This window comes from Lactuca saligna, chromosome 4 (assembly GCF_052625555.1).
Source record: "Lactuca saligna cultivar CGN05327 chromosome 4, ASM5262555v1, whole genome shotgun sequence".
NCBI classification, from domain to species: Eukaryota; Viridiplantae; Streptophyta; class Magnoliopsida; order Asterales; family Asteraceae; genus Lactuca; species Lactuca saligna.
In genome coordinates, this window is record NC_136420.1 from 64,017,391 (window position 1) to 64,041,780 (window position 24,390).

Here is a 24,390-nt window from a genome sequence, read left to right on the forward strand (position 1 = left end):
TTGAAAATCAATTACCTAGTATTTATGACTATCTATGATTTACTGAACTCAATGTCTTAAATGATAATTTTAAAAAATATAAGGATTTTAACGTACAAATAAATAAATAATATAGTAGTTTTTTAAGATTCTCATGAAAATATTGAGCTTTTATAAGATTTTCCTTAAAAGAAAAAGGGTTTATAAAAATACATGGCTTTATGTTTAAATTCATTTTTATGCTTATCATTGTCTAAAATTTAATAAATTTTTTTATGTTTTATTTATTTTTGTTAATTTTATCTATTATACAGTTTTTCAAGGTTATTAAATAAAATTCATAATAAAATTATTTATATATATATTTTTTTTTATGTTTTTACCTCAATTTCTTTTTATCATATTATAAGTACTAATGCAGGAAAAAAAAAACATGTACGAAAAAACTTGCATAAACATTATATTTACATTCTTTTTAAATGTTATTTCTGTACATATGATTTTTTTTGCCTATGTATATGGTTTAATACGTAAAATACGTTTTCAGAAGTACAATTATAAATTTATGGTATAGATAAATTTTTTAGAAATATAAATATGTATTTTTAAATTTTTTTAAAATATCAATATGGTTTTTGAAAACATAAATACATATTTTTATGTATTTAGAAGTATAGCAATCAAAAACATATTTGTATGCAAAAAAAAAAAATATTTATACTTCTAATATTCTATAAATATAAAAATACATATTTATACTATAAGTCTATACTTTTAAATATATAAAAATAAGTATGTGTACTTCAAAAAAATATTTTTATACTTCTAAAAAACATCAAAAATGCGTATTTATATTTCTAAAAAGTATATTTTTTTGTTTTTTAGAAGTGTATATATATAAAAACAAGAACAGAACAAGAAATCAGGAATCAGGGCAACAATCCCAATCCCGTTTAACCTTAGCATTACAAAAAGAAAACCAATTAAAAGAAAACGTTGAAGGAGATACTCATATTAATGATTGATGTATTTACATGGTTGTCTACCAGATAATCTCATAGTTCTTTTTTTTTTTTGGTTCCACCCCCCTCTAGAAGTGGCCAAATTAGAAATGTGGAGCAAGTGTTGGATAAAATGCTCAAGGAGATTGGTTTTTTCTATTCAAGTGTCGGGTTATGATTTATGTTACTTTGATCATTAATTATTCAGGAAGCTAAAAAGGTTCTGTCTAAGCATGTTTGTACAAAGATACTCCATATGCTTGCTAGGGTATATTAATGATTGATGTATTTAATTTATCAAGAATAGGATAATTCTTTGGTGCTAAGATCTCGTGTAAAAAGTTTAGCAGCTTTGGAAGATTGTGTGACATTTAAAGATACGAAACATAAAAATTTAATTTGATACAATAAACTTACAATTTAATCTTTGGTAACTACACAAAGTTGCAACTTAATTTTCACGACATTGTATGTTTCAATACATTGGATACAATGATTCTAGTCCGTATGATCAATGTATACTTACATTCAACTAATGTCATGTTTATTCATTTTTGGAGTGTCATTCCACTAACATTAGAATTTGCTGTGGTTTCTGTTCCAGAATTTAGGCATCCTCTGCTGAAATTCAGGTGGTCGCCGGAAAACTATGGAGGCGGCAGCTATCAAGATTCCGGCGGTTAGAGCCCATATCTCATACACCCTGCTGTCGTTTGTTTTGTGATAGAAATAGTGAAGCAAGTATTTGTGTCCTCCTAATTCCCACTCTTTTTCTCCTCTATTTTCATTCTGAATCATTATCCATGAAAATCCCACTTTTTTAAATAACCCCATGTTTCTTTTTCACTTTCATACAGAAAGAAAGATTAAAGAGAGGAAAAAAAAGCATGAATACGAACCTTGAGAAACATTTCCAAAGGAGCATAGAATATTGATTCTACTTCTTCAGCATTTGGAATTGGATTGAATGCTTGTTTATCCCATAATATTCCAATCACTGGAACCACACTAACATTTCCCTAAAATTCCGTTTTATCAAATTAAGCAATTTTATATACAAGTTTCAACTTGAAGACGAATTGTAAAGTTCGAATAATCAAAGTTGTCTAGATAAATGATGCTTAAAATTTGTTCAAGAATACGACAACATACCTTGGTTACAAAAGGTTCAAGAACAGTAACAACATCCACAAGGGCTGGATTCAATCCAATTTCCTCCTCAGCTTCCCTCAATGCGGTTCGAATATCATCTGTATCCTCTTCGTCTGTTCTACCTCCTGGCAAAGATACTTGCCCTGCAAAATAAAGCAGAACGGACTCATGTCAAGTTCTTTCAGACATTTAATCAAACATCTAATGTGCACGACTTTCTTTACCAGAGTAAGATGAAAGTTTCGATGATCGTTGAGTTAGAATGACATTGATATCGTCTCCTTCCTCGAACAGGCATATCAGAACTGCAGCTCGGTTGGGGTTTTTGGATCTTTTGGATTGGTTGGATTGACCAATCGAGGGGTCATCTGAAATTGGGGAAACAGACTTCGATTGACGAAATCGTTGAGACAAGTCCAGTAGCTTCTGTGATCTTGTAAAGTTATTATCTGAATCCATAAAGAAGATTCAACACGTAATACTGTAGAAGTGGTCCTCAGTTCCTGTTGGTGGCAAGATTTATTGGTTACCGGTCAAAGGGTGTGTTTGTCAAAATAGCTGGAAGCGGGTAGCGGTTAGCTGGTAGTGGGTAGTTGATAGTGTGTAGCTGGTAGCGGGAAGTTGTAGTTTTATTTGTTATATTAATGTTTGGTAAAAGTAGCTGGAAGCTTTTGAAATATATAAAATTACATAAAAGGACAATTTATTAAAAATAAAAAAATATATAAATATATTTTTAAGGGTAATTATGGAAATTGATTTCAAAAGCTCCGGAGCGTTTTGTTAAAAGCTACATGAAGTAGCTTTTAGAATCGGAGCGTTTTGTTAAAACTAAAAGCTAAACGCTCGTACTGCCAAACGAAGCTTTTTGTTTAAACTAGAGCGTTTTGTCAAAAGCTAAAAGCTAGAAGCTCTCAAACGCTTCCAAAAGCTCCGTGCCAAACACGCCCAAAATTGGAGTACGGGCGACTAAATCGGCTTGTTTAATTTGTTTATGAATTTATAAATTCTATAATATATAATTTTTTTTTTATCATGTTAATTTATTTTATTAATTATAAAAAATAATTTTTTTGAGTTCCAAGATCCCTGTAAAAAAAAAACAATTTATATGTTGCTTTCCACCAAGACATTCAGTGCAAATTCCCTTCTCAACCTTGAACTTTGGCAAACCTTCTACCATTCCCTTTCATTGTAGTGTTTCCATGCTTGCGTTGCTAAGATGCCCATACCTTTCCTGCGATTTGTACTCATGACACTTTGAAATATCAAACCCTTTTGTAGATGGTAAAAAGGACTTTATATTTAAAGAAAAAAAAAAAGAATGTTACGGTTGGATGACTTTTAAAGTTAGATGTTATAAAAAGGACTTTATATTTAAAGAAAAAAAACGCACTACTTTCTTATATCTATGTACGTTGATAATAAATATGAAATGACAGTTCGGTAAAAAGAATTATAAATTTTGAGTATGTGGTTTGGAAAAAAGAATTATAAAATTTGAGTATGTCATAGTGTGTAATGGGATTTTGAAAAAAAAAAAAAAAAATATGCAGAAAATCAGATTTAACAAAAGGAAACCATTATTGATAGATTTAATTTATAATAACTAATCAAAGATTTGCAAAAATAAATAAATAAATAAAAATAAATAAAATACAAATTTACAAAGATAGAAGTTTTACCTATAAGCTTGTGTTCAGATATCTGATAAAACCATGATTGTGTACAATAAAATATAAGTTTGAATAGAATACAATTGAAATAAAGAATAAGTAAACATTATATAAAAATAGCAAAAGAGATAATCATTGGGTGGATGGTTCTAATATTTAAAATTTAATATGGTGATTGAGATCAAGGAAATGAAGGTGGTTTCTTATTTTTAAACTGTCATGTAAGAAAACTTATAAGCTTTGAGTTATTTATGTTTAGTTCTATTAATTTTTTTCCATAAAATAGACATTTGATTTTTTTTTTTTTTTATTATGCAAAAGTGCCACTAATTAGGTGTGCAAAAGGAATTGACTTGAATGTTTTAGCTTGAAATTTTGGTGCAGACCTCTTAAATTATTAAGGGATGAGACCTTAAAAAAGAAGGGCGTATTCATCATTTTAAACCAAAAGCAAAGGGTATTTCCATCAAAAGATTAAAATTTTAAGAACATGTTCACCAGTTCCTCCAACTACTTTTCCCTTAAACAGAGCAACCAAGTTCATTGCTATTAATTGTAAGAAAATGAAAGTGCATTGCCATAATAGGTAAGGAGTTGCTATTACATGTAAAAACTAAAGTATATTCCCTATATGGGTAAAAATACTCAAGCCCATTGCGATTTCCTTCAATTTCTTTCATGTAATAGATGTTCACATTATCCAACAAAGCAGCTCGATATTGCATGACAACTAAAGTATCAGATAGTACGCAATTAAAATGTATTGTCCACATATCTCAACCCATTAACCCGTCTATTTCATAGGTAGGTTATGTGTTTAGGTTTACGGGTCAACCTGCCAAATATATAGGATTTAAAAAAATATATATTTAATGATTAATTGGTATTTGCTTGGAGCACGCCCTAGAACTAGAAGGTTAGAATTGAGAATTTCAAATCAGTAACATCTTTTGTAGCTCACAGTTCGTTTCGTTGCATTCTCCCCGGCTCACCCCTTCATCTCATCAGATACTTGACGCCGTCGTCATAATGTTGTCATTGGATGTCTCTCTCCCTTCCTCGTTCAACAACCCACCATCGCTGGTGAATTTTACCACCTTCAATCAGTATGTTTGATCCCGATTCATTTCTTTAAAGTTATGCATTCTTACCCAAAATTGGTCTGTCAACCTACAAACATGTATAATTAAACGGGTGATGTGGGTTATGTACAGGTTGATATTTCCAACCCGCCAACTTGAATACATATATAGGTTGTGTTGGGTTGATTTATTCTAAACCACCAACCTGGCCCAATTACCACCCCTATTCAAAAGCCATGGTTGATTAGCTTCAAAGGGGCAAGCTATCATGAGCTTATGAGGCAAGTGAGAAGGGATTTCAGCATCATTTAATGATTTGTCTCCAACAAGGGAGCTTGCAATTAATGGGCATTGGGGGAGAATCAAGTGCAGCCCAAAAGTATAGTACAACAACTTGGTAGATTTTTCAAAGCACAAAAAGGTTAACCATAACAAATACAGTGATATAAACGAAAAAATAAATATAATAAACAAAAAAGAAGAAAGTACATTCGCCAAAGCATGCAACATGCAATAAGAAGTGCAAACAAACCAGATGTTTTATTAATTTGAGTACAAACTATAACAAACTGGCTCTAACCTAATCATTTATGAAATCCAAAGAGTCCACATTTCCAAATAAAACCGAGTATCAGATAGTTTAGGAACTTGTCAAAGAGTCCTCATTCCGTTTATTGATACCATCTTCTTCTTCTGAATCATTCAGTCATCCTTGGATGTGGATGTTGTTAAGTCACTCCTACTTTTACCTTTCTTCATTTTTGCTTTAAACCGAGATTTCAGTACAAGAGTCTGAACTGTATTTGCAAAATTCCCAACAGCCATAATTATCAGCAGAATCCCACACGTAACAACCTGCCCAAAAAAAAAAAAAAGAATCTCTCAGGCTTCTGCAAAAAGGTTATTCTTCCATCAACCCCTGAACTGAGCTGGCCCACACTCAGTACTGCTTAAAAGCATCATGTGAAATGTAAATCAGGTATTCTTACCTGCCATTCAGAAATGACACCTACGACTGCTGTTTTTAGCAATAGCACACCTACATATGCTTCAAAAGCCTGTAATCACAAATAATAATAATTAAATTTCCACATTATTAAAATAGAATTAATTAGGAAATAAATAATAAATCACCTGCAAGACAAAGAGTATGGGCAATAATATCCATAATTGACCTTTTACTCCAGCAGTTTCCCCCCACACAACGTCCATTCTTCTAGCCTACAATCACAACAAATACTTAGATTGATTTTTATTTAATAAAAAAAAAATTATAGATATTCTCAAATTTTTATTTTAATAACACCACCTTCCCAAGTGCAATGCGTGTGTAGAGTCTCTGTCTTTGGTATCTGTTTTGTAGAAGCATTGCTACACCTTGCATGATTGCCCATCTCAGAAACAATTGTATACCTTTCTGCAAAACATGTTGAATACACAAATGACGATTTTGTCCTCCTACCAAAAATGTATAAAAACAAGATTTTAACCTGCTTTTGGGCACAATCAGGTTGCCTTTCTATCTCCCAAGTGAGGCTGATGAGTGCCATGGCCATAGCAAAATAGTGATGATATATCCACCTACACATCGTATCATTTATATATTCATAATGCATTGAAAAACTTCATTAGATTATATAAATAATAAATTCAAACCACACAATAGAACATTACCATGGACGTATATCGCTTCCATTAACTCTCAAAATATTTTCTCTTAAAGCTAACCCTGTGTATAGAAACAGCAACCATGCCTGAAAAGGGCATAATCATTATGTTTTAGTAACGTTTTTAGGGCTATTTTCAATGAAGAGGGCATTAATGTCTTTTCCACTGACAAAATATAAAATTATGGATGAAGAGATAAAAGTGTACCTGGTAAATCTGAACAGGTAAAGCAGGGAAACATCCATCCCAAAGACATGACCTTAACACCAGTAGCAATGAAGGAAAAAAGAGAAACAGATATGCAGTTCTATCCTGCCCATAATTCAATGGAAAATCATATAAGTGTAAAGATTAAACCAAACAAAAAAAAGGATGATGCTTATGAGCAATAACTAGAACACTAGAAATACCTACAATATCTAATTAGGGGAAGAGAATTTCTTACTCTGAAACTATAGTATTCTTCTTTCACTTTCAATTGAACATCTTGTCTGTTAGCACGAACATTTATTGGACCAAGAAGCATCCTCAAAAATCTTCCTGTAACCCAATCAACAAACTGAGAGTTTGGAGGAAAAACTTATTACACACAAAAGGCCAGAAGCGAAAAAGCTCAGCTTGTTTTAACTAATAAAAGCAACGTACCATGTGATTTGCAGGGAAGAAATGTAGCTGCATCTCCTTCACCCAATGTAAAACTTGCTCTACTCAGCTCTTCAGCTAACTGTAAATGCCCAATTGAAAAAATCAGAACATTAAACACAAAAACGAAACAGATACCAGCAAGCCGTCGGTTTTTATGATTATATGATCATGGAAGAAGCGCTGTTTATACAATGATAACTTGAATTTTCGACATTGATACATATGTATTATTTGCTACCCTAAATTGATACAAATAAAATGCGCATGTAAATTGAAATCTGAGTGGGCTTACTTTTTCTGCATGTTTGGAATCTAAATTGCCTTTCTTGACGGAGGAACCAATGAACGTTCTTAACATTTTGATATTTGAATCGAGAGCTAGGGCTCGTTGGCGTAGCGATGATTCCTCCTGTGAATTTCTAGAAATTAAGGTCGACGCTGATTCCTGCAACTCTTTACTTTGTTCCACAAGCCTAGAAACTTCTTCAGCGACGTTTCTCTCCGACAAGCTATTATCACCGCCATCCCTGGCAGTGGAGTCGCCCATCTCGAACAGATCGATTGATTGATAATTCACCCAATTTCTACTTAACCATTTGCGCGAGTGAGTGTATAATTAATATGTAGGTTTGTGTGTATTTTATTGTAAGTAACCAGATAAATAAGAGGGAAATAACGATAAAGGAGATGAAGTGGGGGAAACAAACATGCGGCCGGTTTCCGGCGAGGAAACGGCGTTTTGTGGCGGCGAATATAGATACCGACGGTGGAATTGGCCCTCTTCCCGGTTGTGATTGTAGTGGTATATAGCAAACTTGCACCCACGTGCACCTCAGCTTGCTTTTAAACGATTCATACACGCATATCTCTTTTAATAAAACAATTGCTTACAAGTTACAAGGGCCATGATTTTTTATTTTTTTTTTGAACGGCAAGGATAATGTATATATTCATTAGAACCAGCAGGAACTGGCAGTACAGTACAAAATGTTAAGTAAATAGAACATAGATACAGATAAGACAGCCTATACTAATTTAAAGCTGAAACTAGGAAGTTACATTGTAAATCAAAACTTGAATTACGCCCAGAGTCTACGCCTAGGAAGCTTGAGACATCGGCTACCTTTTTCCAAAGCAAAAATACCCCTCCAAGAGACAAGGTTCTTTTGGACAATTTGTTCCTTGACTATCTTCCAGGTGCAAATAAGGTAACCTCATCTCCTACATGAGATTACTCCAACTCCAATGAGAGCAATTAAGATGACTTGCAATATGGAGTGCGACTACTGCTAAAACATAAGTGTAAGTTGAAAGGAACAAGGAGTCAAACACGAATAGAGATAAACACACACCAAATAACAACTTACCCCCACATCCCATTTTAAATTAACCCACACTAGAAAGAATACACGAAAGAAATGCCAGGCATAGTTTTAAGCCTATAAGATATCTACCCGGAAAAAGGAAAAAGAAAACGCACACCAAACACACACTTAAACTACACCCTGGCATACACCAAGACACCAAAGGAATGAACAGGAGCCCAACCATCCCCACCCCCCCCCCCCCCATTTGAATTTTAATTCAGGCCAGCTTCTTGGATTGGGTTACAGCACCATTCTAACCATCTAAGCTTCTTAGATTTATGTCTAACTTTTATCCATAAATACGATAAGGTCTGGATATCGTTTATGAGACAGGAAGGAGAGATGTGCTTGTCTGAATAAGCCATTTTGTTTCTAAAGCTCCAAATAACCCAGATAAAGACCAAAGCCACAGCTTCATGAATTAAACCGAAATCGCCATTAGATTGAACATTTGCTTTGCAGTGGAGAAGATCTTTAACCGACTGGAAACCTGGTGGAAACCGATGCCACCAAGTTGCAACTTCACTCCATACTTTTAATGAAACTGCGCAAGTAGTGAATAGATGACTCTCGGATTCGGCATGCTGATTGCATAGGGTGCAAAGAGGGTTGGAACCGATTCCTAAATTAAACAAATTCTCTTTGGTTGGTAATCTACCGTGATTAACTCTCCAAGCTAAAATGTTTACTTTTCGGGGAACCAAGTGGTTCCAGATCCAACAGTTGCTTGATTTTGGCAGGATATTGTTATCTATATGTGTTCTCAGAGAGGCTACTGTGAATATTCCTGAGAACCCCAGCTTCCAGAACCTGCCTTCACTTTGGATCGAGAACAGATTTTTAAGGTCAATACCGAGTTTTGATAGGTCGGAATGCAGATTTACAATGGTGCCCGAGCAAAAACCTTTTCTCCTTGCCCTTGATGGAGCATTGAAGCCCCCCTCTTTTCCATATATTTCTGTTATTATTGTTTGACTTGAACCGCCACCACCATTTCCCTAATAGAGCGAGGTTTTGGGCTTTCAAGCTCCCGACCCCAAGACCCCCATCGACAGCACTAGCCAAGACCTTATCCCATGCAATCCATGACATTTTGTTTTTGTCGGTTGAACCTCCCCAAAAGAACCTTCTTCTATAACTTTCCAATGTACCAATGATCTTTACAGGGGCTTTATATAGGGAGAACAAATATGTTCCAAGACTACCAAGAACGGCTTTACATAGCGTTAACCTTCCACCGAAAGAGAGAGATGAAGCTTTCCATTTTGACAATCTAGATTGAAATTTGTTTAAGATAGAACTCCACTGTGATACTCGAGACATTGCAGCCCCCACCGGCATTCCCAAGTATGAGAAGGGAAAGCTCCCAACCGAGCAATATATACTCCTGGCTAGTAATACAATTTCGAGGTTGTTGACCCCAATCCCATGAATTTTGCTCTTCGACATATTAATTTTAAGACCGGAAGATAATTCAAAACAACGTAAAATTCTAATTAGGTTCTTAGCATTTGAAATGGACCAAGCCCCTAGGAAAATCACGTCGTCTGCATATTGTAGATGGGACAGGACTGGACCCGATCTTGGGAGAGAAATACCTTTGAATATCCTGTGATCTACAGCTTCTTCCATGGCAACGTTTAAACCTTCAGCGGCCAAGATAAAGAGGAAGGGAGATAGCGGGTCTCCCTGGGGGATTCCCCTTTCCATATTGAATTCCTTGGTTGCTGAACCGTTTATAATTACTGAAGCTCTAGCTGAAGATAAACAACCCTGAATCCAGCTTCTCCATTTACCCCCAAATTCCATTTGTGCCATTACCGAATCTAGGAAGCCCCAGTTAAGGCAATCAAATGCCTTTTCAAAGTCGATTTTAAGAAGGAAAGCCTTAGCCTTGTTTTTCCGGAGCCAAGATATAACTTCATTAACAATCAAAGGCCCATCAAGGATATAGCGATCTTTGATGAAGGCTGTTTGAGTATCGCTAATGACTAAAGGGATAGCCTTCTTCAGACATTCTGCTAGAACTTTGGCGATGATTTTATACAGGCTCCCTAAGAGACTTATTGGACGGTAGTCATCGAAGGTGTTGGGATCAGTAGTTTTTGGGACTAGTGTGATGAATGAGGAATTGCAGCCTTTGTTGATGGTTCCTGATCTTTCAAGGTCTTTTACCGCCATGTATATGTCTCCACCAATTACTTCCCAATATTTCTTTAAAAATGCGAATTAAAATCCATCAGGGCCAGGGGATTTATCTGACCCACACATCCACACAGCAGATCGAACTTCCGCAAAACTAATTGGGGCTTCAAGTTCCAAACTATTCTCTGGCGGCAATTTTTTAAATTTAAGACTCGTAAAGGAGGGTCTGCATGGCTTTGATTCTTTAAATTTTGCAGAAAAGTGTTTGATAGCCTCTTCTTTCACTTCCACCGGGTTTGATTTCCAGAATCCATTTATATTGATGTCAGGAATGCGTTGTGATCGCAGGTTTTTATTTACTAGACCATGAAAAAAAACCTGAATTTTCATCTCCTTCCAGGGCCCATTTACATCTCGCCTTTTGCTTGAGGTCGCTGATCCTCTTGGATTCAATTTCCAACAATTCTTTATGAAGGTGCTTTCTTAGCTCCATCAAATTTGGATTAGCCACACCACCTTCTGCCTCTAAATCGATTTTATTTATTTTTTCTATAAGATCCTGACGCTTCATGTTGGCCTCTACATTTTTTGATTTCCTCCAATCTTTTATTTTGCCCTTTGTGTTCTTCAATTTACCAGCAACAACAGATATAGGGGAGAGAGATGCGAAAAATCTTATTGAAGGTTCGAAAGTCCAACCTACAACTACAACCTTATCAAGAGATTCATCTTGAAGCCATGAGTTGAAAAAACGGAATGGGGGCGGGCCATAGTCACATATTGGTGAAGAGAGCAGGATTGGGCAGTGATCGGAATAGAGGCGGGGGAGTACGGTGACCTGCAGATGGGGCCACTCGTAGATGGTATTGTAGGAGACTAAGAACCGGTCCAGCTTACTATGTTTACCGCCATCGGAGCTCATGTATGTGAAACGCCTACCCCCCATTTGGAGGTCAATCAGACCTGCATTTGAGATAAAGTTGTTGAAGTGATTTGCTGATGAAATGCAGAAACTTGAACCTAGCCTTTCACATTCTGAGCGAACTTCGTTGAAATCGCCAAAAATCACCCACCTGGAATTGCTATGTGCGTTCAGGATATTTTCTAACTCAGCCCATAAGAGTTTCCTACGACCAGGGTCGTTTGGGGCATACACGTTTACGAAAGAGTATTCTGTTTTGGATGGGATCCATTCCCCTTTGGTTAACAGATAGCCATATCCGAAGATAGCCTCAGATAATTTGAATTGATTGGGGTTCCAAATTGTTGCGATACCACCCGAGAGACCAACAGGATCAGAAACTTCACATTGAAAGTTGGAATCACCCCATATGGATCTGTCAAGACACCCTTTAATCTCCACTAATTTTGTTTCCTGTAGACCTAAGAGAAAAACTTTATTGTCTCTCCTAATATTCTTGATCCAATCTCGTTTTACCTCACAACCAACCCCTCTGCAGTTTAACGAAACTATATTCATTGATCAATGATTGTGATTCGCCTTGTCTTGATAATTTCCTTGATCTGGTCTTCGAACCCTTGCACTTGAAAACCAATCCTTTCTCCGATTTCAATTGTCTGTGACACTTCGTCCTCGGTGTTTGATTTCTCGATCCCGACCTGATGAGTGTTTTGGGAATCATGTTGATTTTGGGATAAAAGAGGGATTACGTTATCAGAGGATACGGGATCTGAGTTTAAATCTATCTGATTACATTTTTACTGGCGATTTTTGTCTTGGGCTAATTAAGGATGTGGATCCTTCTTGAGTTGGGCCATTAGGAGACTTGGATTGGGCTTCTTTTCCAATTGTTGTATTATTTTGGAGCGAACCCGAATTTTGGAGCGACTGAGGAGAGAAATTCCCCATGTGATCAAGCGGCTCCTTGTTTTCCTCTCTAGCCGCATCCGGGCTTCTTGGATTACGCGGAGAACCTTGGGAGTTGTGAGAGCAGTTATTGTTCACCGGAGACTTTTCTTTATCTTCCCGAGAGTGTATCACCGGCGACTTTGAGAGGAACCTATTGTTAGTATCCTGAACTGGGGAGCAGACGAAGTCTTCGTCATCAGAGCTATTGATTTCTCCTTCTTCTGCGATGTCTTCGACGCTCGACTCATGGAGGTCCTCCCAATACGGGTTCTCGAACCACTTAGGGCTTGAGTTAGGACTGAGGGCGAACTCATTGCTAGCAACCACCGGACTTAGCCTTGTAGACTCAAGGAGGTCTTCCAAAACTGTTATGGAGAAAGGAGATTCATCCACCGAGATAGTTATTGACTGGTTGATTAGATTTGGGTGCGATGTTAGGATCCCTACCCGACCAAACACCATACTTGGATTATCAGTTGCACATTCCTCCGGTATTATTACAGTGCCCCATTTTCTTGCAATGACCGAGAAAGCTTCCTCACACCATGCATGTTGAGGGACTCCGAAAATCATTATGGAAGCTATTCTTACGTTAAAATTTTCTTTTGGGTTCCAATTATACATCGTCTTGAACCAAGGTTTCCAGATTTGCCTTCCGTCCACTAAGAACTTGGACTTTGCAGCTTCACTTTCGAATTCCACGAGCATTTTTAATCCTCCCAAATATCTCATTACTACAGTAGGGCATTCTTCAACCTCCGGAAAAGCTCTCACATTCATTAGAGCTTGGAAATTTTCCACTTTGCCAACTAGTGCCCGTTTCATGAATTCTCTCGTTTCCTCAAAGGATGTCATCCTGATTGGGGTTGGATTTGTAGTTTCTTTTGGCAGTTTATCTCCTGCAACCACCTCTGCATAGCTTTTGGTACACTTCTGTGCATCTTGATTATTGGGTTGGAATGAGTGAAGATGGGGGTAGCCATAGGGTTGCTTAGTTTGACCGTGACCGTTGGGGGGCATAGTAGAGCGGAGGTTTGCTGTGCTTTTACGTTGGAATCTAGCTAAATTGACTCTTAGCTTGTAGTTTCCTATCCAGATTCCGTTTAGTTTTCTTTCAAATTCTGAGATATTCTCTATTCTAATGAATCTAACGAAACCAAACCTCTTGTTCTTGATATTCCTCTTCCTGGCTAGGTAGAGATCCACTATTGTTCCGTACCTTTGGAATGTTTGCCACAGAGCCTTCTCGTCCCAATCTTCAGGAAAGTTTTGGAAAAAGAATGATGTTGCCATGCTCTTGGTTAAGTTATGATCTTCCTGGTGTCTTCTTCTTCTTTGCCGGACTTCTGTCCACTCTCCGATAGCCATGACTCTTCGGCTCCTAGTCTACAAGGGCCATGATTTAACTCTTTAAGTAGAGAAAAGCAAATTAATTCATAAAGATACTAAATTAAATATTCTTATTAAATTTTCGCTAAGTTTTCCATAATTGTATAATAAATTATAAATAATATGCAATTTTATCACATATTGATGTTATAAATGAGTAATAGACTATTTTTTTAACGTGAGCCGGGGGGGGGGGGGGGGGGGGGGGTTGCACAATCTGATGGTTAATGATGATTGATAATTTTTAATAAAATAGTTTTCAATGTCATTTAAATTTCAAAGTCCGTTGTTGTTCTATGGTGGGTTGGAATTATGTATTTGGAGTTCCATTTTCCCAAAGGAAAAAGTTTGTTTTCATTGGTTGTCTTGTTGTAAAACTTGTTTTGCATTGGTGCCTACGTGTTTGTTGGATTTTTAAAAAATTTCAAGCTTGTATTATGTCATGTTGTATTTTCTTTTGTTTTTTTTTAATAAGGTCGTTTCTGAAAAATTAAATATCTTTAAAGGTTTAGGACGAGCAAGAAAAAAAAAAGACGTTATCGTTATTATAATTTTTTTATTTTTATTATAATATAATATAATAAAAAAATTTGGTTTTGTACAGTTGTCCACTTTGTCCCCCTCAACACCTCCATGCTTATAATTCTACATTTTTTTTGTTTTATTTTGTAAATTTTGCCCGACTGTGTAAAAAAAATTGTTTTTTTTTTTTGTCATAAATACAAGTTCTTAAAAATGATATCAAAAGTTAAGCAACTAAAATTTTTTGTTCAAAAAATATTATTATTTAAATGGTATTTTATCAACAAATAGAACTCATTTATTATACTTCTAAAGAATAATGATGTTTTATTAAAAAAAAAACATTTTTCTCATTAGTAAGGCTGGAGGGAGTGGTGCCACCAAAACCGCACTCCCTCCTATGCCACGTAGACACCAACTCAGATTTTTTTCTTATTTCATCAACTAAAAACTGCAATGAGGAAGTGAGAAAAAGGTTAGGAGAGAGAAAAGATAATTGGTTGAGAGAAGAGAGTGTGTAAGTAAAAGAGGAGAAAGAGAAAAGGGAGTGTGGCCATGGACTACCACACTGCGGCCAAAACCGCACAGAACTGCAGCCTGGGGGCGGTGTGCGCGGCTGAGGTGGCACAAACCGCGGCCCCAAACCACAGCCACACCCTCTAGTCTAACATTAACCTTTGTTGTTCTTATATTATACCATCCAACAAAAAACATATGGTCCAATGGTAATGTTGAAAGTTTAAGTTTCTTTTTGGATGAAACGTGTAAATTTAGGAATGTGATATTAAGTGTGTGAGTTATTTAGGGTTCAAGTCTCACTTGTATTTGGATATGTGATGATATTATTAGACTTAAGGAGGAAGATAGGAAAGAAGAACACAAAATATCACGACTTGCAATGGTTTTTCTTAAATCTTGTTTTGTTACTTCTTCACATGTGATTTAAAATTTATGTTTATTTTAATTTTTGGAACCAAATTATTATGCAAACTTTAAAGGGCCTTCTAGAAAGGTTCTATGGGTTGCTTAAGGCCTAAGCAGAGAATTAGGGTTTCTCCTGAAACCCTAGCAGCCTACACAAGTATAAATAGACCCCTAGGGCTCCCAAAAACGTGGCTAAGCTTTCTTGTAGAGATCTTGGACGGTTTTGGTGCTCCTCCCCTCTTTCCAATATTATCCTCTTGCTTGTGGTGTTTATAAGTCATTATAGGAGTGACACTTGTGACTCTAAGCTCTAAGACAAGAAGAATCAAGTCATTGTTCAAGAGGTAATCATCTAGATATGTTTTATTATGTTAATTTCGATTATATATATGCTAGATCTAGGGTTTATGAGCGTTGGATGATTATTGCATGTTCATTAGACAAACAAGATCCAAAAGCTTTAGGGTTTGCATGTACACCATAGGATTGATGTAGTGCTCAAAACCCACTATTTTTGTCATTAATGTTTATCCGACCGTTTTTGGGTTTTCCTAATCCAATATGTTTGGTTCTTAAACTTGGGGCTATGGATTATGTTCGAAAAATATTTTGGATATAATTTAATGCTAAATCTTTTTTTCAAGATTATGTCTCAAAGGTAAACATTTACAGGTGAATAGACCAAACCTTAAACATTGAATTGAATAAATGCAAGTCATTTTCTTGTATGTTTATATATATGCATAATTTTTAAAGAATGTTTGTAAATTACATCGATTTAATTATTTTGAATGTTTTTATAAAAAATGTAATGTGGTAAAGGAAAAATTATAGAAAATGTTATTTAAGGGTAATATAGTCATTTTACACAGTCAACCAGATGCAACATCAAACGGTAATTTCCAGTCATAAGTTAACCCACTCAGAACTTCTAACCCAATCAGCTTCTAACCCAATCACTTCTAACTCAGTTAGCAACTATCAAACAATCCCTTAATAAAGATGAACAATCGGTGATTTGAAATTGATTTTCCATTTGAAGGGGTTATTAATTCATTTAACAATTACCATAAATAAATATAGCTAACATTACCATTTTGGAATGATTGACCCACAATCATCTCTACATACACACAATAATTAGTTAGAATACTTGAATCTATCTCTCTCTTTATATATATATATATATATATATATATATATATATATATATATATATATATATATATATATATATATATATATATATGTGTGTGTGTGTGTTAGAAATGAAAATTAAAATAAAATGTGTTTAAAATAAAAAAAAATATTCAAGAAAAAAGAAAAAAGACAAAAGAAAAATGGTAAACTAAGATAGTTTTTATTCAAATAGTTTATAATATACTCAAACTGGGTTTTAAGAAAAGTGGTTGTGACTCAATTTTTTGGTGTCAATAGCAAACTAATTTGATGGTTGTTTGTTTTATATTGTTGCTTCAAATAAATAATTAATTAAAAATCATTGAAATATCATATTTTCCATGTAAATTGTTTTTAAGACAAAATTGTCCATGTATCACATCATACTAGTCTTGTGCAACATGTAAATATACCCATAGTATATATTTAATTGATGACCAGTTTGATTGGTTAAAAAATGGTTGGAATTGTCGTAACGTTATTTTATTTATTTATTACTAGGTGTAAAACTCGTATGTTACACGTGTTGATTAATGAAAATAAATTATTAAAATCTAAATAATAAGCATTTTAAAAAAAATAAAAATAAGGAATGAAGAAACGTATTAATTGCAATTTATTATAATATTTATTACATTTGATACTTATATATATATATATATATATATATATATATATATATATATATATATATATATATATATATATAAGATTATGTGTCTTTTTAATTTAAAATTTGAAAAAAACCATAAATTAAATGTGGATATTATTTATTTAAAAAATATTACAAAAAAACAAGTGTCAAAACTCATTAGAGATTGACATATGGCAAAAAAATCTTTCATTTATTAGAAAGGATGTGTGCTAATTTATTTCACTTGGTTTTAACTCTGTTTTTCTATTTTTCTATTAATAAAAACTAATAATATTCTTATTATTGTTATCATCAACATCAACAAGATACATATCATTTTGAGTTTCTGATAATTAGTTAATATTTTACAACGTTAAGCTTTATATAACCAACAAACTGCTTTACAAACTTATGCAAATAACGAAAAAGGTGTTTTGAAAATAATATTACATACGCAAGCCAAATTGGAATAAATTCAAATATTCCTGGTTTATTCGGAACTTTGCCACCTCCTTGAGTTTGATACTTTGATTCCATACTCATGCACCTTAACATCAGCCCAAAAGGCATTCTTAAACTTATTTACAACATAAATTACAAATAACTCAATAATACATCACAAAATATTCATAAATTCCAAAGAGAGTGTGTACTTATTTTTCCACTTCATGTCAACAAACACTCCTCTATCACACCACTCCACACCAAACAAAAAGAATGTAAAAATTTCAACCATCTTTCCTAACCTTTTCCATCATAATAACAACATCACTCCCGCAACTGATGAAGTGACATTCAGTACCACAACTTAATAGCTGATTCTATTATATAATTCGACCGATCTGAGTTACTTTGTTGTTTGCTTTTCAAGCTTTGTTTTTGCATCTCCCACTTTAGCGGTTGACCCGTATGATAACCTTCGATTTCTTGATGCTTTCTTACCATTAGGTGAATTTGACTTTTTCATTGATGGCGATTTCTTGCTTGGTGGACTATTGACTTTCTTCAAAGTGGACCCCACTTGAGCTCGAGTTTCCCATGGCCGAGCAGCAATCCATCTCTCCATCCAACTCCAACCCCAATTAGATGCCGCCACATCAGATTCATTTACGCCTAAATTTGAATTCGAATTTGCCCTCCACTACAAATAAATGGAAAGTTAGCAATTTGCTTTTCAAAGTTTCTAATTATAGCATTTTACTTTCATATCACATCTTATTAATGTTTTGCACTTTTACATATCTACCGATTATAGCAATGCTAAGTGGCTCCCTTTTGTATAGATCAACCCATTATTTATTTTGCTGACGTGGCATAATCAAGCTGACATGGATGTGATTTGAGTTTACCTGATGAGAAAAGGCGTATGCCATTGCTCGCTCACGCTTTACAGATGCTTCTTCTCTTTGTTTCATCCGTGCAAGAACCTCACCCATCGTATGAGAGCTCCCACTCCACTCCATCTTCAAAGTAAAATCAATTAGATTTTCGTAGTGCAAAAAATATTGAATCTTTTCATGGTAAATTATTGAATAAATGGCAAGATTTGGCTTCTTTAATCAAACAAACTTTTTTTTTCGTGTTAAAATTTGCATTATCTCTAGATCACATACCTTAGCATCAAGCCTCAATTGATTCTCAAGCTTCTTCTGCTTGATCCCGCTGTCTTCCACCATAGCCAGTCTGCGAGTTCTTATCTGGGCTTGTATCTTGCTCCATGTTTGAAGATTTCTTAAAGTATTCGAGGTTTGCTTTTTACCAAAATCGCCTTCCATAAGCATCTGCAACTTTACTAATCGTTTCAAATTGCAGAAATACTTTCTCGCCTGAAAATATCACAACAAAAAAGTCAAGTCAAACATCAGTCTAATTATCACCTGAAAAAAGATTCAAGATCATCAGCAAATTGTATTACACTTCTACAAGATTACGTTCATATAACGAATATTTTTTTGACTTTTTGACGTTAATCGACCAACTTTCGTATTATCATCATCACAAATGTAGAAGATTACGACTTTGGTTCACAAGATTTCCGCTAAAGGGCATTTTAGACTTTTACTAATCGCCAAATGTAAAATTACCTTAAACCCCCTGAAGGCAGTTTGGATCCGTATTGCTGCTATATCCTCATCAGGCAGATTAACAGATACACGGCGTCCTTTAGCAACACCATTAATAATATTTTTTTGTTCCTCTTTAGATCGAGATTTTAAAATAAAACCATTTGTTTCTTGTAATGAATTATCCTGTAAAAATTGCTGTGTTAGAAAAGATATTCACAAGCAAAAAAGGTTAAAACTGTAAATTCCATACGACATGGTTAGATTACGCTAAAAATTGGCGTATAAAATAATTTTATAAATTGCATACCTTTGTCTTGTTATTTTTTTGTTTCCTAGCTTTATTTGAGCTGATTATATTCTTCAACCAATCACTTGATCCCATGGTTGATGCTATACTTTGTGCTTGCTGAAAAGAAAAAATGGAAAATTACTTTCATGTATGTGTGTATTATATTACAAAACCATGAATAATCATACAAATTAGCATCTTATTTAAAACAAACACCATAATAATCAAACAATTGAAGGTTCTTCAAATCTTTGATGAATACTAATAATCTAATATACAAAACCATAACAAGCGTGCAATAAAATTAGCATCTTATTTTAAAAGTTACTCAAGTCAAAGCATCGTCTGTTCAAGTAAACGAAATCATAAGTCATAACAAGTCAAAACACAAATCCCGAAATCATAATAAAAAGGGTAACTTTCTTGCAGTAAATACTGTTGACTTGCAAAGTCGTATAAAAAAGACTATCGGAAAATAAAACCCAATAATTGAGATATCAATGTAGAGAAAATCTTGGATAAATATCGGAATACCCACAAACAAAAACCAGAAAATGTTTATGTGCAACAAATTAAATTAACAAACACTAGTCGAATTACTTGAAAAGTCAACGCGTCATACATTCAATAGAAGAAATCGAACAACTTTTAGTAAAAGAAATCGAGAAGGTGTTCATGAGAGCGACATACCAGAGCAAAAAAAAAAAAAAAAAGCTTCAAATTTGGATTGTGAATGAAGAACTTCTTGAAAGAAAATAAAGGAAGTGAGTGAGTGGTGATATTGCGTTTGGGAAAGGGTAGTAATACAAATAGGAAGAATAATGAAGAAGGAAAGCAGAAAAAGAACAAAAAGGTGGGTGTGAAGAAACTGTGGATATCTTTGCCATGGCCCACAACTGTTCATCTTCTTCAAAGCTGTTAAATTTTAAGAAAAAGACAACTCCTTTTGTCTCATTAAAAATGGAAGATTTCCATTTTAAGATATTTTCATAAATTTTCTCAACATTTTGATTTAAATAAATGGTTTGTTTGTAGTACTAACATGAAACACAATGTCCTGTTTCAATCCCGTATGCTACTGTTATAATGATTGTGTCTATTTTCAAGTTTTTCGTATATTTTGCAACATAAAATATTTTGAATTTAATTACATGAAGAAGCTATTGTTACTTTGATAATTGATATCGCGTTACATAATTATGATTTTGTTATTTTTGGGTCACAAGTTTCTCCTCCATATCTACGACTCCCTTATTTTAACATATTATGTTAATATTCATATATTTTGTTAATATATGTGTTAAAATGAATTCACTTATTATTTATTATATTTATATCACCGGCAAAGACTTCTTGATATTATCTATATTACAAAAAACTAATTTTAACAATTTTCTTTGGACTTAAAAGAGTATCATATCAAACAATTAAGTAAAAAAAGAATTAGAGAGGTTACACCAACAGGAAAATAAATAATTGACAATCATTGTGATGGCTTATATTTTCAATTGGCCGGGTTTAGTAATCAAAAGCACTGTGCAAAGAATCTTGATTATTATTGCGTGTGTTTGGTGATAGATACTTTTGATTAAAAATACGTTTATTATAAAAGAAATATATCTTTTTGGAGAAAGGAAGCATTTCAAAATAATTTAAGAATTTGTTATTAATCATTAGAGATTCTTAGAAAATGGATTATTTTCTGCGGTTCATATGCTTTATGTTATTAATATGTATTTAGACCATATTTATTGATGAACTTTGATAACCGAATCATAAAGATTAGATGACATATTGGGAGAAAAAATTGTGTTCGTCGTATTTGTCATCTCGTATCTTACCACATGTCATACAACCATTAGTTGACTTATACTAAAAAAAATCATAATATGTCCTTTTAGAAATCAGTTCTTAATTAGTTTTATTTAAAAATAAATTAAAGACATTAAAATTTGCATTTATATCTCTTTAAATAAAGAACAAGACCGATATACATTCATATGCAATCCTAAAAATTGTAGGTTTATATTTTGTTTCTATCTTCTAAATTTTTTGCGATAGAATATTTTTGTATCATCTTAAGTAAATAAAAATCAACTATAAATGATATTTTTTTGTAAAATATTGGATTGGATAAGATTGAATTGATGGTTACTGATAATTAATCATCGAAAATGTTGGATTGTATCAGAGAAATAAAAATTGATTTTAACAAAAAATTACATGAATTGCTAATAATTATAATTAACTTAAGTATTCATAATTGTTAAGAGTTGTCTCCGATTCGAATATTACAGACTTCAATTTTAAGATAATTTCTTGTCCTAAGCAAATAAAAGATAAAATGAAATGAAACAAGAACATTTAATATGTATGATATGCAGTAACAAATATATTACATTGAAAAGAAAATTAAAAAGAAAATGAAGGAAGGGACTAAAGTGAATTAATAATGTTTTTGGTTGGTGGGTTGTATGAAGGCATCTTTCTGGTGTGTGTTTAGCAATGATTGTAAAGGGGTTATGTTTATTAAAAATATATATAATTTAGTTTATATATGTTTTAATATGAACATTCTTATTTTTAATTAATCGTATATATATATATATAAAAAATAAAAAAAAATAAATAAATAAATAAAAAAAAAAAAAAACTATATAAGCATTCATCATAGTTAAGAAAAGGTAAATATTTTTTTCTTTCTTTTTTAGAACGGCTGAAAAGGTAAATAGTTGACACATATCTTTATTACGTGAAGCTGAAAAAGTAGAAAATGATAAATAAGTTCAGTTTTCTTTGCCATGTCTTTTCCTGGAGCTTTGATTACTTATTAATAACTCCATAAAGAGTTATGGTGAACAAAAAACGTCTACGTATAAAAGATGTTTATGGTGATTTAAATGGTTTATGGTTATGTTTGGAATGTTATTTTGTTTGCTACAACCAAGCCTAGAACTGGCAAATATTATTTTATAAAAACAAATCTCTCAATCTTATTTTTGGTTTTCTAGTAGATATCGTAATTGAAAAAAAATACATTGGAGTGGTTTAATTAAGGAACCAGCTTTGATTTTATGACTTGCAATTTTATTTTATTTTACAACTTGCTAGTTTGTTTTATAAAATTTGTTCAAAATAAGAGGCTTGGAGAATGACTTTTTTGTATAAAATGGAAATGAAATCTTGTTTACTTATTATTTTTGTAGATTTTTAAGTATCTCGATTGGTAGTGTAACAAAGGAAGGCTATTTCCAATTTTCCAGGTTTTATAAATAGAAGTGAGCACCATTTCTCTTTAAGCTACCAAGGCACAATTTCAAAGTGTTTCGATTGTTGATTTAGTTTCAACTTAATTGGGCGAATTAGATAATATTTTTTAAACAAAAAAATTCTGTAGTGTTTCTTGTATGTAATAGTGGTAGGTACAGCCCCTCCCTTATTGTGTGTGTCTCTCTGTGTGTGAGAGAAACCAATGAAAAAAAAAGTATAAACTATAAAGTATAAACCACAAGTGTATCATCAATTTGACAAAATATTTGAAGTCAATTTGGAACATATGTTAATGCATGCCGAGTTTAAGCTTAGACGAGTGTTAAAGTTTGTGTAATGATTTCAAATACGTAAATATGTTGTTATGTATGCTATTAGTTGTAAAAAAATCTTGGTGTTGACTTTTGTTGACCATTAGAAGATAATTTTTTTCAATAAATGATAATTTTTAATATATATTTTATTAGTTATCACAGGACAAGGAGTGAAGTTTGACAACAAGTTACGCCGCTAAGTTTTTTTGTATGGTAAATCAATTCTTTTGAATACAACATTCATAGGGTATATAATAATTACGTTTTATGATTAAATAGTGATATCCGTTTAATAAGACTAAACTAATAAAAACATTTACTAATATAAATTTTGAATTCAATTGAATATATTTAATTTGTTAATTTAAATATGATGTTAAATAAAAGTATAAATTAAAATATTAAATAACTTTGAAGACTAAATTTTATAATATTTATAAAATTTAATAGGGTATAAGTGTAAAACATAAATCAAAATGTCAAATTAACTAAAAATATCTAAAAGCTGTTTTTTTTTTAATAATTAAAATTTTTCTACAAAGGTATTTATTTTTAAAAAAAATTAACAATAATAATATCTAAATAAAATGAAATCAAAAACTACATTATTTTGTTTTAGAAAAAATTATTGATATTTGAAATAATTAAGTATTATAATAGTTAAAATAACATTAACTCGAAAATTATATTTAATTTTATTTACATGCAACTAAAACGATAATGGAACGAGATGAGATGTTATCGGTGATCTGAGTCTATGCCCGATTATAAGGAAGGGGTATTTTTTGTTTTGTTGAATTAACTCAAAATGAGTGAATTCCCACTTTTTTAAGGCTAGACGGAGTGGGTGCAGGAAAGACGTGAGGGAAGTTTTCTTCACTCCTGCACACCACTCCGTGGGTAAGGGAAAGAACCGCGGAAAAAGAGATGGGGAGGGGGTGCCGCACTCTTTCTCCTCATGCTATTGGTCAGTTTTTTTTATTTTTTTTAATATTTATAAAATTATATACCTACTATAAAAATATATCAAAATTTATGGTTTTTAATTCCCTACAAAATGAGTATATATAATATATGTATGAAATATATTTAAAAAAAAAGTGAGAGAAACTTAAATTAACACCATTCTTTCAAGCAACGTTTATATATATATATATATATATATATATATAATACAACTTTAAACATAAAAACAAAAAAAAAATCTGAATTGTAAAA

At 32.9% G+C, this 24,390-nt stretch overlaps 4 protein-coding genes across 4 annotated transcripts; all 4 read right to left on the minus strand.

Moving 5' to 3' along the window:
* Positions 1 to 1,358: 1,358 nt before the first annotated feature.
* Positions 1,359 to 2,631, minus strand: LOC145042017 (nudix hydrolase 15, mitochondrial-like). Its single transcript, XM_078990307.1, has 4 exons — positions 2,357 to 2,631; positions 2,133 to 2,275; positions 1,880 to 1,999; positions 1,359 to 1,769 (listed from the first exon to the last, which is right to left on the minus strand). The coding sequence occupies exons 1-4, from the start codon at positions 2,589 to 2,591 to the stop codon at positions 1,557 to 1,559; spliced, it is 711 nt and encodes a 236-aa protein (XP_078846433.1). The 5' UTR covers positions 2,592 to 2,631; the 3' UTR covers positions 1,359 to 1,556.
* Positions 2,632 to 5,336: 2,705 nt separating this feature from the next.
* Positions 5,337 to 8,062, minus strand: LOC145042018 (uncharacterized). Its single transcript, XM_078990308.1, has 10 exons — positions 7,496 to 8,062; positions 7,204 to 7,282; positions 7,004 to 7,098; positions 6,766 to 6,870; positions 6,565 to 6,644; positions 6,381 to 6,471; positions 6,200 to 6,307; positions 6,025 to 6,111; positions 5,880 to 5,948; positions 5,337 to 5,745 (listed from the first exon to the last, which is right to left on the minus strand). Exons 1-10 carry the CDS (start codon positions 7,748 to 7,750, stop codon positions 5,593 to 5,595), a joined length of 1,122 nt encoding a protein of 373 aa, XP_078846434.1. The 5' UTR covers positions 7,751 to 8,062; the 3' UTR covers positions 5,337 to 5,592.
* A 3,005-nt stretch (positions 8,063 to 11,067) lies between these two features.
* LOC145039685 (uncharacterized) lies at positions 11,068 to 12,195 on the minus strand. The gene has a single exon (XM_078987707.1). It carries the CDS (start codon positions 12,193 to 12,195, stop codon positions 11,068 to 11,070), a length of 1,128 nt encoding a protein of 375 aa, XP_078843833.1.
* Positions 12,196 to 17,787: 5,592 nt separating this feature from the next.
* Positions 17,788 to 20,383, minus strand: LOC145042019 (protein IQ-DOMAIN 10-like). The gene is made up of 6 exons (XM_078990309.1): positions 20,279 to 20,383; positions 19,607 to 19,705; positions 19,318 to 19,482; positions 18,847 to 19,059; positions 18,583 to 18,696; positions 17,788 to 18,374 (listed from the first exon to the last, which is right to left on the minus strand). Exons 2-6 carry the CDS (start codon positions 19,679 to 19,681, stop codon positions 18,081 to 18,083), a joined length of 861 nt encoding a protein of 286 aa, XP_078846435.1. The 5' UTR covers positions 19,682 to 19,705; positions 20,279 to 20,383; the 3' UTR covers positions 17,788 to 18,080.
* Positions 20,384 to 24,390: the final 4,007 nt, after the last annotated feature.

What these genes read in the sequence shown, in the direction of transcription:
- LOC145042017 (XM_078990307.1), bottom strand. Translation starts at nt 2,591, where the DNA reads ATGGATTCAGATAATAACTTTACAAGATCACAGAAGCTACTGGACTTG. An exon ending in GAAACTTTCATCTTACTCTG is followed by an intron (nt 2,276 to 2,356) that starts GTAAAGAAAGTC and finishes TTTATTTTGCAG; the next exon opens with GGCAAGTATCTTTGCCAGGA. An exon ending in TTGAACCTTTTGTAACCAAG is followed by an intron (nt 2,000 to 2,132) that starts GTATGTTGTCGT and finishes ACGGAATTTTAG; the next exon opens with GGAAATGTTAGTGTGGTTCC.
- LOC145042018 (XM_078990308.1), bottom strand. Translation starts at nt 7,750, where the DNA reads ATGGGCGACTCCACTGCCAGGGATGGCGGTGATAATAGCTTGTCGGAG. An exon ending in CTGATTGTGCCCAAAAGCAG is followed by an intron (nt 6,308 to 6,380) that starts GTTAAAATCTTG and finishes CATGTTTTGCAG; the next exon opens with AAAGGTATACAATTGTTTCT. An exon ending in CCATACTCTTTGTCTTGCAG is followed by an intron (nt 5,949 to 6,024) that starts GTGATTTATTAT and finishes TTGTGATTACAG; the next exon opens with GCTTTTGAAGCATATGTAGG.
- LOC145039685 (XM_078987707.1), bottom strand. Translation starts at nt 12,195, where the DNA reads ATGAATATAGTTTCGTTAAACTGCAGAGGGGTTGGTTGTGAGGTAAAA.
- LOC145042019 (XM_078990309.1), bottom strand. Translation starts at nt 19,681, where the DNA reads ATGGGATCAAGTGATTGGTTGAAGAATATAATCAGCTCAAATAAAGCT. An exon ending in CTGCCTTCAGGGGGTTTAAG is followed by an intron (nt 19,060 to 19,317) that starts GTAATTTTACAT and finishes TGATATTTTCAG; the next exon opens with GCGAGAAAGTATTTCTGCAA. An exon ending in AATTGAGGCTTGATGCTAAG is followed by an intron (nt 18,697 to 18,846) that starts GTATGTGATCTA and finishes TTTACTTTGAAG; the next exon opens with ATGGAGTGGAGTGGGAGCTC.